General features: G+C 35.7%; 1 protein-coding gene across 1 annotated transcript; it reads right to left on the reverse strand.

Moving 5' to 3' along the window:
• Positions 1–4,120: 4,120 nt before the first annotated feature.
• LOC130101636 (uncharacterized) lies at positions 4,121–4,498 on the reverse strand. The gene has a single exon (XM_056267452.1). The coding sequence runs from the start codon at positions 4,496–4,498 to the stop codon at positions 4,121–4,123; it is 378 nt and encodes a 125-aa protein (XP_056123427.1).
• Between the last annotated feature and the right edge of the window lie 8,335 nt (positions 4,499–12,833).

Below are 12,833 nucleotides of genomic sequence, written 5' to 3' on the forward strand. Positions count from 1 at the left end.
TTAGTTTGCAGCACTTAAGTCCCACTTCAGTCAGCACTTAAAAATCAGTCTTATACTTTACTGAAAGTTGCTTTTAGCTGCTTTATAAATGTCTCCTACTCTTAGAAAAGTCCTACTCTTTACTAAGTAATTTTTTACACTTAAGTCAAAGCTTAAGACTATTCTTAAGATCATTTCTTAGAAGTTTTATACATACGGGCCCTGGGCCCGTATGTATAAAGCCACTCAGAGTAAAATTTTAGTCTCAAATCTGTCCAAATTCTAAGAATTACATAATTTTACTCTTATTCCTAAACTTAAGAATAAGTGTGATTCATAAAAGTTCCTAAGTGCTAAGACTTGGTCTCAGCTCCTAAATTATTTAAGAGAGCTGGAGAGGTCTCCTAACCTAGTTAGGAGTAACAAGATGGCAGCAGAGAGGTTAGGCCATGCACTTTTCAACAAAAATATGATGTATTGTAGTTAAATGAGTTGATCAAACAATTAAAAAAAAAAAAAAGTTTAATCATCAAGGTATTATTTTTGTAACTTACCTTTAAAAAGTTTCATAGCAATGAAATTAAAGTAATAATTATATTTTTGGCGACTGGAGAAATGCAGCAGTGCACCTGTGATGAAATATTTATTTGAATGGCTGGTGAGCCAAAGACAATTTTCCACCTTGGTGGACAATAAAGATATTACAATTATTACAATTAAAAAGCTCACAGGAGAAAGAAAAAAACATATATTGTCTGCAACATAATCATTTATTAATATTTGATTTTCCTCTCTTGTTTTTTCTCCTGTTCATAATTTATTTGTATGACAGCTTAGCTAAAAATTATGTCAATTTGGAATGTTTCATTGTGTTATCACAAATAAACAATTGACTCCAGGCACAACTACACAATACGCTTACAAAATATTGAACACATTTTTAATACTATTTGAATAAAGGGTGAATCTGACAATTTTCCTTCAATACTAAGTTGTGATAATTTTGCACAATGCAAAGCCATTTAAAAAAAATACATTTAAATATTAAAGTTTCAGTGTCTTAATTAAATTATTTTATTATAATTACATTAAATAATTGGTGTCATGCTGCTGTGACCTCACCCTTGCAGGCTCACTATTGGCTGATTCAGAGGTTGAGGGCGGCCATTTTGGGTTAACATCATTGTAGTCCTTAGTTTGCAGCACTTAAGTCCCACTTCAGTCAGCACTTAAGAATCAGTCTTATACTTTACTGAAAGTTGCTTTTAGCTGCTTTATAAAAGTCTCCTACTCTTAGAAAAGTCCTACTCTTTACTAAGTATTTTTTTACACTTAAGTCAAAGCTTAAGACTATTCTTAAGATCATTTCTTAGAAGTTTTATACATACGGGCCCTGGGCCCGTATTCCTAAAGAATCTTAATGTAAAAAGTAGCTCCTAGTGACAAAATTCTAAGAAAATTCTTAGAAATGTGGGCGTTTACTCTTAAAATTAAAGAAAAAATCCTAGTAAAGAAAAAAGTAATTCAGAAAGCATCTTAACCCTTAAAAGAGGTCTTAAGGTCAAAATTGTTAGGAGTATGGATGAGGACTTTTAAGAGGCTTAAGAGTTTCTTTAGCAGAGGAGAAAATGACAGAACGATGAAGAGGGAGAAGAAATGTGATGCAGACAATAGATGACGACAGTGAGTTAATAAGACGCTATAGATGAGATTGTGCAGTGATCATGTTTGTGACTGATCTTATTAGAGACACGTTAATATCTCCGACACAGCGCAGGAATGCCATAACGCCAGAAATGATCACTACATTAAGATATTTGGCAAATGGGAAAATACAATAAAGCAATAGTGATTTGGGTCTGTGACAACCTTCTGTAAGCAGTGATCACACAAACATTACAGCACTTTCAGAACCTCTTATTGTGTCGCAGTTCATTTAGTTTCCACTGGACATTCCCACCTTGCAGGCTCAAAAAACTGTATTTATGAATATAGCAGGCTTCCCTGGTGCGCACAAGCAGGGGAATGAACCGTTAATAATGTGCGCTATAAGCTCCCACGTCCGCTTCTCGCTCCATGCTGTGACACCCTGCCCGAATTTTCCTTTAAGGACGGCCTAGTGTTCATCCACTAACTCGGCTAACAGTAAACACGGTTCTTCTGACCAGTCAGGCTTTCTCGTCTTTCTTGTTTTTTAATCCATGTTTTCAAAACAAACATTCAAACCACCACTTAAATAGACAGCAATCAGTGTAATTGGAAAGAGTGGAACAATTTTTATCATTCTAAGCCAATCAAATTAACAGCAAGGTAAAAAAAAAGGATTTATATACATAAATATAATGTGTGTGTGTGTGTGTGTGTGTGTGAGTAAACTCTATACTTAAAATGGCTCTTTTTTTTCCTTCTTGGACAACCAACCAATCACAGTCTTCAAAAGATTGTGTCATACATAGCAACGGGGTCAGCCCCGCCTCCTCACTAAGATGAGAGTTTTTGTCTTTTCCTTACTCAGAGTTGCTCTCAGATCGGTCCCGAATCACTCTTAAGCTAAGACTCCTACGTAAAAGTTTTTAAGCTAAATTAAGAGTTTTCTAAAAGGATTCTTAGATTCTTTAGGAATACGGGCCCTGGGGCCGTATACACAAAGAATTTTAAGGCTAAAAGTAGCTCCTAACTGGCGAATTTAGGAGCAACTCCTAAAAATAATGGGCGTGTCACTCCTAACTTTAGGACTCCTAATTTTTTTCACTAAGAGTAATTCACGAAGCATTTTAGCCCTAAAAGTAGCACCTAAGTCTGGGACAGCTTAAAAGAAGTCGAGAGGACTCCTAACTCACTAAGACCTATTCTCAAAGGATCTTAAAATGGCCGTGCGACGCAGTGTGTTGGAGACACTTAATGACACGGAGTTATTACAAAGATACCGCCTTAACCGTGAGGGAATACTGATTGTTGTGGATCTTGTTAGGGATGCAATAACAGCGCCAACTAATCGCAACAACCCAATCAGTGCCGAATTGAAATGTTTGATAACACTTCGCTACCTGGCAACGGGGAAAATGCAATTATGTAATGCCGACGATCTAGTGATATCCCAGCCATCGGTAAGCAGATACATCCACCAAACAATCAATGCACTTTGTAGACCCCATATTATTCGCCAGTTCATAAGTTTTCCTTTGGACATTCGCCAACTCCAAAGAAACAAAGCCAGCTTTATGGATATTGCCGGTGTGCCCGGAGTGGTCGGTGCTATAGACGGGACACATATTAAAATAATTGCACCACGTCAGGATGAGGACGTGTTTGTGAATAGAAAGAAAACCCACTCCATCAATACCCAGATTGTGTTCGATGCAAACTACACAATTCTTGATATTGTTGCAAAGTGGCCCGGATCCACTCATGACTCGAGGATATTGATGGAGAGTGGTCTGAGGCAACTGTTTGAGAGACGTCATGTGCCAGCTGGATGTCACTTGGTGGGGGACAGTGGCTATCCCTGTAAGTCGTGGCTCCTTACACCTTACCTCCGTCCACAAGTGGGACCACAGTTAAATTACAATAGGTAAGTGTACGTGTTGGCTATATTATTTAGGTGCCATAATTCAATAGCATGACCACAATGTCAAAGCTTATTACAAATTATAGTGGTGGCTCTTGGTGTTGTTGGTTAAATCAATAATGTTTACTGTTCCTTGGTGTATGTTTCAGAGCACACAAGAAGACACGCAGTGTGGTGGAAAGGGGGACTGGACAACTAAAGCGACGTTTCCACGTTTTACATAGTGAAATCCGCCTTAGTCCAGAGAAGACGAGTAAAGTGATCACTGTGTGTGCGCTTCTTCACAACCTATGCCGGCAAAGGAACATACCACAGACAGGAGATGGTGATGAGTTTGACGATGATGATGATGATGATGATGACAATGAACACAACCAATTTGTTGATGAAGTGGAACTATGTGGACTGGCATTCAGGGATCACTTTGTCCATACACACTTTGGGTAAATAATCACATGCACAAATGAGTAAAGACACATTTTTGCTCAATTTAAGTGTGTTTATTCCCTTTGCATTTTTGCAATCTTTACAGTGTAATATTCAGACTTTAATTGTATTAGCCTCTCTTTTGCATCAAGGACCCTTTTCTGCTTTTTTAACACACGCATTTCCATTTTCATCTTTTTTTCTTCCGGGGGTGATGGCCTTGCACCAGCAGCAGGACTGAGGGGAGAGGCAGGTGATGGGATTGTGGAAGAGGAAGCTGGAAGAGGAAGAGGTGCAGTAAGAGGAAGAGGAGCTGGAAGAGGAAGAGGTGCAGTAAGAGGAAGAGGAGCTGGAAGAGGAAGAGGTGCAGTAAGAGGAAGAGGAGCTGGAAGAGGAAGAGGTGCAGTAAGAGGAAGAGGAGCTGGAAGAGGAAGAGGTGCAGTAAGAGTCAGGGGTGGAAGAGGCGCAGGAAGAGGAAGATGACTTGCACCTGAAGGACCTGGGCTTCCATTTGGCCTGTAACATAAATTGTAGCCTGATAAAACATCTTATAATTTGTGAATAGTTTTTTTGTGTTGGTGGGTGGTTTGCACATAATGATATTGTATGTCCTTCATTAAATATCACCAAAAATGTACAAGTATTGCAATCATTGCATAAACAGCCTACCCCTCTATTTCCATTAGCAGTTGCATTGCCGGATCAGTTGCACCCTCAAGGCCTGTTATGCTGGTGTCTGACCCAATGACACTATACACCACCGATGCAATGTGGCTCAGTGGCTTAGGTGCTGATCCTCCTCCTTAACACATACATGGAAAGTTTCACCAACTCAAAAGCATTGCCATAACACTTAAAAACACACTTTAATGTAAGAATATTGTTTGATATTTGTTTCATAATTCATTACATTCATGACAAGCAGGAAGTTTTTAGAATTACATGAAACAGTAATGATATTATATATTTAATAGTATAGGCCTACCTGTTGCCATGCTTGCCCGTTTAAAGGCTGCAATCTCAACCCTCGACTGCGATTGTAGCGCATACCACCGCTTCTCGCAGTCGTCCGGGGTCCGCGACACAAGCGCGAATGCTGCATTGATCTGCAAACATATCCTTTCCCATGTCTCGCGCTTAGTTTTGCTTGATATTCCAGTGCCGAATTTCCCTTTTATTATGTTTTTTTTTTCCAGCACCAACTGGGCCAGCAGCAGTAACTGATCCTGCGTCCAGTTTGGCTTTCTTTTCCGTTTTGGCGAGTTCATAATCCACCGTCATTCAACTATTACATTACTTCAATAGGAGCAACATTTTCCTTGCTTTAAGTAGTCTATTTAGGCTAATAGGATGTCAATTAACCAAGCAAGTGTTAATGCAAGTGTCGTTTTTCATTATTAGGCAAGTGCCGGTTTTCATTAGGGTATTAGGCTTAATTTAATTTAATTCACGACTTTTCTCTCCCTCTCTGCCTTTTTAGAATTACACTGGGGCCTGCACAAACATGTCATTATATATGCATTTCGATGACATTACTATTATTATTTTGTGTAGGACACAGACATTTTAAGATATCGTAATTCCATGATTTGTTGCGTCTGTGTTATGTTCCGCATGATGGCCCTGTCATCTAACAACCAATCACCATGATCATTGCGAGGAAGCTCGTGCATGAGAATTGACGTCATCCATAGCAACGATGACTCACTCTCAGTTTAGGAGTTGTCAATTTTCCTTACTAAGAGTAGGTCTGAAAGGCGTTGTGAATAACTTTTAAGAGAAAACTCCTAGCTAAAATATTTTAGTGCCATTTAGGAGTACTCCTAGTGGTAAGATAAAATTCTTTGTGAATACGGCCCATGGTCATTAAATATTATTTTACATAGTGTTATAATTGAATGAATTGCTTGAATAATTTATAATAATGAATAATTTTTTATTACAAATTCTGAATAAAAAAAATGGGTATAAAATTTGCTTCTTGTCAACACAAGCTTCTCTTTCTAACACAATGTTTAGGTTTGACTGTAATCATAATGCAAAAACTAACACTTGAAATCACTATTTCTAAAATATATATATATATATATATATATATATATATATATATATATATATATATATATATATAAAACTTGATAAGAAATAGCTTTTGAGATTGTTTAAATATGTATTCAAATCCACCAAAAAAAAAGAAAAAAAAGTAAATGTGTCCATAAACAGCTGGGGAATTCACATGCCTCTCTATAGAGAGCTGTAGATGCCATCTAGTGGTTACACCATGGTCCTACTCTTTCTCTCCATACTCCCACCAGATGGTGCTAATCTGCTTAAAAAATTTTTTTTGAAGGCCTAGACTCTATATTAAACTAAAATACTGCATAAAAAAAAAATCATATATATAATTTTTTTTATCAATTTCAATGGCAAAAATAGACCATAAATATTGCATAAATATTAATAAATTCAATCAAATTCTCTCAAAATGCAAAATTAAAAAGAATAAATATTATAGAACAAAAATAAATTGCATTGGTTTTACTGGGATGGAGGAAGTTTCATTTTTAGGTCTCCGGTCACTTCTGACCGGGTAGGCCCAGGATGTGACTCCAAAAGGAAGACAGTCTGGGGGTTAACTGAAAATTTGTTCTTACGTCACATTGATTTCTCATACTCACACATAAACACACAGACATACTTTTTTCATTTGTTTCTGTTGTACATGTTGTTATTTTATACAAATCAATTACTAAAATTTTTCAATTTCAAAACAATGGCTCATATTTAAAACTTTTAAAAATAAATAAAACAGTACAATATACCCCATAAACTTGCAATGAAGGTGGGGCCCGAGCCAGATCTAATGAATCTCATAGAGACTTTGGGGTAGGCTCAATTGACTAGGCCAGTACTTAATCACAGCAATCACCCAGCACACTCTAACAACCACTGAAAACACCTTAGCAACTGGATAGTAACACTATTGCAAGCACTGACATTTTCTTTGTAGATTTTCCCGAAATTCTAGTTGTATGTTACTTTTTCCATTTTTGACCTTTTACTAAATGTATTTCCACAATAGACTTACTTGCTTATATATATACAGTTAGATAAATGTTTAATATTTACTACCAATTAGTAGTCCAAAAAAATATTTTTTAGTAATATTTTTTCCATCATGCATTCAATACTAATTGGCTTTGAGTAATTATTAATTACATTTGTCATTCCATGCAAAAGTCGGATGTTATTGAATAAATTGAATCTGCTATGCTTTAAGGTCTTTACCGCATTCAAAGCCCTTTCCTTAATGTTTCAAAACTTGCTTGGCATCCTATTTGCACGTTCCTGCAAATGTTGCCAAATGCCAACCGTAACGACTGCCCTGTTGTGCCCTGCATCTCAGTCTTGTCTGAGCCAAACAGTCTACAGAAACATGTACTATATATATATATATATATATATATATATACTTGCTCTCTTGCCCTAAAGAAAAAAATAAGGAATAACACATTTAAAAATCAAATGCTATTCTGAATTTTGTCAATCTCAGTAATGTTTACAACCCTGCCTGAAACTAAATTAAAATGTAGTCCCTTTTTTCCTTATATGAGACAAAAAGTGGAGAAATATATGAGACATTCTCAATGTATGTTAGAGGCAAGATGTTTGTAAGGGACAGTAGTGGGAATGACCTGTACATAGATGTGTATGTAAAGTACATTCAGGACTAAATTTCAATGCCCTCAGAGTGAATGAATTGTATGACAGTACTGTCAGTAACATGCCAAAACGTATTAGAGAAGTATGCAGTCAGGCAGCTTGGCTTCATAGACTCTTTAACATTTAAAACACATTAAGATGAGAGGTTGACAACTTCACACCTGCTGTGTTTTAACTTTTTTGGAATAGCTCTCATAGTGTAAATGTAAATATTACAGCAGCTCATTGAGGCTTCTCTACAGCCACAAACAGCCAACAACTATCAAGCTTCTCATCACTCACAGCCCTAAATACCTTCAGGGGATATAGTGTTTAGCTCAGAAATAAACAGATAAAGCAGAGCATGATTTACACACAGCATATATTGTGTTTTGAGTTCTAAAAAATACATTTAAAAAATTAAAGAAAAGTGCATTAAATGTTTTAACATGTTAAATCTCAAAACTCATGGAGCCACCCTCATTTAGAGTTGATACATATAAATTATTTTGCTTTGTTACCATTTCAAACTTTTTAAATCAAAGTTAACATTTTAAATTATCCACAAACTGAATAATTCAGCTGCACAAGGTTGCAGTAGAAAGAACAATCTTTTCAATCTATATTTTCTTTAAGCCATACATTTTTGATTATTTTGTTTATCATGTTTGAAGGAAAAATGTTTAATACCTTTTTATCAAGACAGTCATCAAGACATAAAAAGTTTGCTTTTATTGGTCGTATTACATACACGGTCCTGAATTATGATACTTGGGTACAGTGACCCCAATCAAACGACTCCTGTCCTGACACATGAAAAGCGATGAACCGGACACCCACATTCCTGTATCTAGTTTCCGCTATCAAAGCTACATTTATTTCTGACCGTGCCAACTGCTAACATGGACCATAAGGAGTTCGAACAAACAGCTGCAAGCTTAGATCAGCACCAACTAATTACCTGGCATAATTTAGTTAACTGCAGTCCTGAGCATTGTATATTTGTATATTAAATAATTTATTTCAAATAAATTATTAATAGCAGCACATGTTATGACAAATTAGGTCTGAGACCTTCATAAATTCACTTTCTTGATAACCAACCTAAAGATAACGTTTAGTTTAATTTAATGGTAGCTTCTTTTTTGTTTTCTTATTGAATTAATCAGAATCATTATTTCGCTGAATTGCTTAAGAGTAAACCTCTCTAGTGGAGGACTTTAAAGATTACTCTTCTTTCCAGTTTCTAAACTGCTGGAGTGTAAATGTATTACTTATTATGACTCATGGGTCATTTGATTTTTTTATATAACACAGGCGTATGAATTCCTTACAAATGTCTATATTTTAGACTATTATTCTGTATTTTGAATGCCATCATTTTAATTTTTTTTCACTTTAACATGAACATTTTTAAGAAAATGTATTGTAGACACCAAGGGAAAACAAAAAGCAGTCATCCTGTTGACTGATACATTTAGGCCACATTTTAGAATAATAGTAAAGGCAAAAAAATAAAATAAAATAAAATAGAAGTATGGCTATTATGCAGTGTATTAAGGTCACAAAACTAGATTCTTTAAAGTAATGGGTCCGTTATGAATGCTTTTTCTTCACTCTTGTCCAAATTAACTATTTAATTATTTCTTAAATTAATTTTATATTTGTAATAAGTCTAAATTTTAAGCACTGAAGTATACATATTTAGATCACAGGGTCAGATTATTAGAAATATGCAGTGTATCAGAACTTTTGGCTGGAACTGTAAAAGAGAATCAAATATAACCTTTCTTTATTTAGAAATCTTAGCGTGCTCTCTCGTGTGGTCAAGTAGTGTAACTGGATGGCTAATGTTACTCACTAGCAACCATTTCTAATGGGAAGACAGACAAAGTAATAGGAGCTTAAATAGCAACATTCTCGTTCCAAATATCAGGAGGTTGTTTGTCTCATTGGAAACATTACTACAGTGAATTGTAATACTTTAAATCCTATAATAATTCCTACACAATGTAGGCCCTATATACAACCAGTAAGGACTAAGACAAGAAATATTAATGTAAGTCCACCCCAGTAAGTAGAGTTAGATAAATATTCAAAATTGACTTCCAATTAGTACAATAAAGAAATATATATATATATATATATATATATATATATATATATATATATATATATATATATAATTTCCCCCCTCATGCATTCAATACTAATTGGCTTTTGAGTAATTATTAATTACATTTGTCATTCCATGCAAAAGTCGGATGTTATTGAAGAAATTGAATCTGCTATGCTTTAAGGTCTTTACCGCATTCAAAGCCATTTCCTTAATGTTTCAAAACTTGCTTGGCATCCTATTTGCACGTTTCTGCAAATGTTGCCAAGTGCCAACCGTGACGACTGCCCTGTTGTGCCCTGCATCTCAGTCTTGTCTGAGCCAAACAGTCTACAGAAACATGATATATATATATATATATATACATATATATATATCCTACACTTGCTCTCTTGGCCATTTCTCTTACAGGACGTGTTATATATGCCTGTGTGATGTAAGTGGCTCAAAAAAAAAAAAAAAAAAATCAGAGGGTGGGGTCAATCCTTGTTCAATTATGGTAAATATAATCCTATAAAAAATATATAAGAAAAACATACGTTTAAAAATTAACTTCTATTCTGAATGTTGTCAATGTCAGTGATGGTTACAACCCTGCCTGAAACTAAATTTAAAAAAAATATATATATCTGAGACAAAAAAGTGGAGAAATACACTGCCGAGCCAAAAAAATAATAATCGCTGTTTGTATTTAAATAGTCAAATGCTTAAGAGTCTATAGTTGAATCATTATTGAAGTGATTATGTTTCTGGCAACAGTTCTTCTAACCCTAATTGATAGAGTGTGTGTAACTTTTCATTTCACATACAACCATGTAGGAAGACACATCATGGCCATATTCCAGGATGACAATGGCAAGATTCATCAAGCTCAAATTGTAACAGAATGGTTGGGAGGGAGCATGAAGAATCATTTTCACACATGAATTGGCATCTCTGAGTCAAGACCTAAATTAATTGAAAGTCTTTGGGATGTACTGGAGTATTGATGCACCTCTTGATGGAAATAACACAACATTTATTTCCATCAAGAGGTGCATACATTTTTGGTCAAGATCTTGTATTGACAATGCAAGAGTCAAACACTCTGCAAAGTCTACTCCAGGACCCCAGCGACTTTTTTTGGTCGGGCACTGAACGACATTTGCAAGGTTTGGTAGAGGCTAGATATTTGTAAGGGACAGTATTTTGAATTACCAGTACATAGATGTGTATGTAAAGTACATTCAGGCCTGAATTTCAATGCCCTCAGAGTGTGTTCACAGTCTACTGTAATGAACTATACTGTCCCTAACGTGGCAAAACATATTAGAGAAGTATGCAGTCAGGGAGCTTGGCTTCATGGACTCTTTAACATTTAAAATACATTAAGATGAGAGGTTGACAACTTCACACCTGCTGTGTTTTAACTTTTTTGGAATAGCTCTCATTGTGTAACTGTAAATATTACAGCAGCTCATCAAGGCTTCTCTACAGCCACAAACAGCCAACAACTATCAAGCTTCTCATCACACACAGCCCTAAATACCTTCAGGGGATATAGTGTTTAGCTCAGAAATAAACAGATAAAGCAGAACATGTTTTACACACAGCATATATTGTGTTTTGAGTTCTAAAAAATACATTTTACAAATTAAAGAAAAGTGCATTCAATGTTTTAACATGTAAATGTCAAAACTCATTGAACTGCCCTCATTTAGAGTTGATAAATATAAATAATTCTGCTTCACGAGTTCACACTTACATCAATTAAACAGAGTAAAGATTATGCGTATTTGGCGTGCTGTCCGGGGGGAGGGCTCCGAGCTCGGAATTTTGCCCGAACCCAGAGTACTCCCCCCGTTGTTGTAAGAGTATTAGGACTATAAGTGAGGAGATGGGGTGGTGGAGGGATGCTGTTAAACTGTCAATGAACGGAGGTAAGTTTGCTGTATATATACACAGCGCTTAACTCGTTGATTAAGCACCACTCGTGTCTAATTAGGTTTGATTATCTGAATGTGCTCCACGTGTGTTTAATTAGGTTTAATTATCTGAACGTGCTCCTCCCGAACTTTGTTAATAAAACATCATTTTGTAATAATATCAAACTTTTTTAATCAAAGTTAACATTTTAAATTATCTACAAACTGATTAATTCAGCTGCATAAGGTTGCAGTAGAAAGAAAAAATTTTCAATCTACATTTTCTTTAATCCTTAAATGTTTGATGATTTTGTTTATCATGTTTGAAGGAAAAGGGTTTAATAGCTTTTTATCAAGACAGTCATCAAGACATCCAAAGTTTGCTTTTATTGGTCGTGTTCCATACAAGGTCCTGAATTATGACACTAGGGTACAGTGACCCCAATCAAACAACTGTCCTGACACATGAAAAGCATCTGAACCGGACACCCACATTCCTCTATCTAGTTTCCGCTATCAAAGCTACATTTATTTCTGACCGTGCCAACTGCTAACATGGACCATAAGGAGTTTAAACAAACAGCTGCAAGCTTAGATCAGCACCAACTAATTACCTGGCATAATTTAGTTAACTGCAGTCCTGAGCTTTGTATATTTGTATATTGAATAATTTATTTCAAATAAATTATTAACAGCAGCACATGTTATGACAAATTAGGTCTGAGGCCTTAATAAATTCACTTTCTTGATAATCAACCTAAAGGTAACGTATAGTTTAATGGTAGCTTCTTTTTTGTGTATTGAATTAATCAGAATCATATGTTGCTGAATTTCTTAAGAGTAAACCTCTCTAGTGGAGGACTTTAAAGACTACTCTTCTTTTCATAGTTTCTAAACTACTGCAGTAGCCTGGATGCCAGCCGAACTAAGCCCCGCTCACAACATTTGAGGTTGGGAAGTTCGGTCTGGACTTGATCCGTTGTGGAGCAACTATGCTCGAACCAGAGCTGTTCGGACCAATCAAATTGTCAGGGCGGATCAAGGCATTTGCCGGAAAGATGTTTTTGCCGTCCTTCTTACGAGATTCAACATACGTCACTTACTCCATTGCTCTGATTAGTTAGCTGTGTCCCAATGT

The sequence above is a fragment of the Rhinichthys klamathensis genome, unplaced genomic scaffold (genome assembly GCF_029890125.1).
Source record: "Rhinichthys klamathensis goyatoka isolate OS25496 unplaced genomic scaffold, OSU_Roscu_1.1 h1tg000259l_1, whole genome shotgun sequence".
Lineage (NCBI taxonomy): Eukaryota > Metazoa > Chordata > Actinopteri > Cypriniformes > Leuciscidae > Rhinichthys > Rhinichthys klamathensis.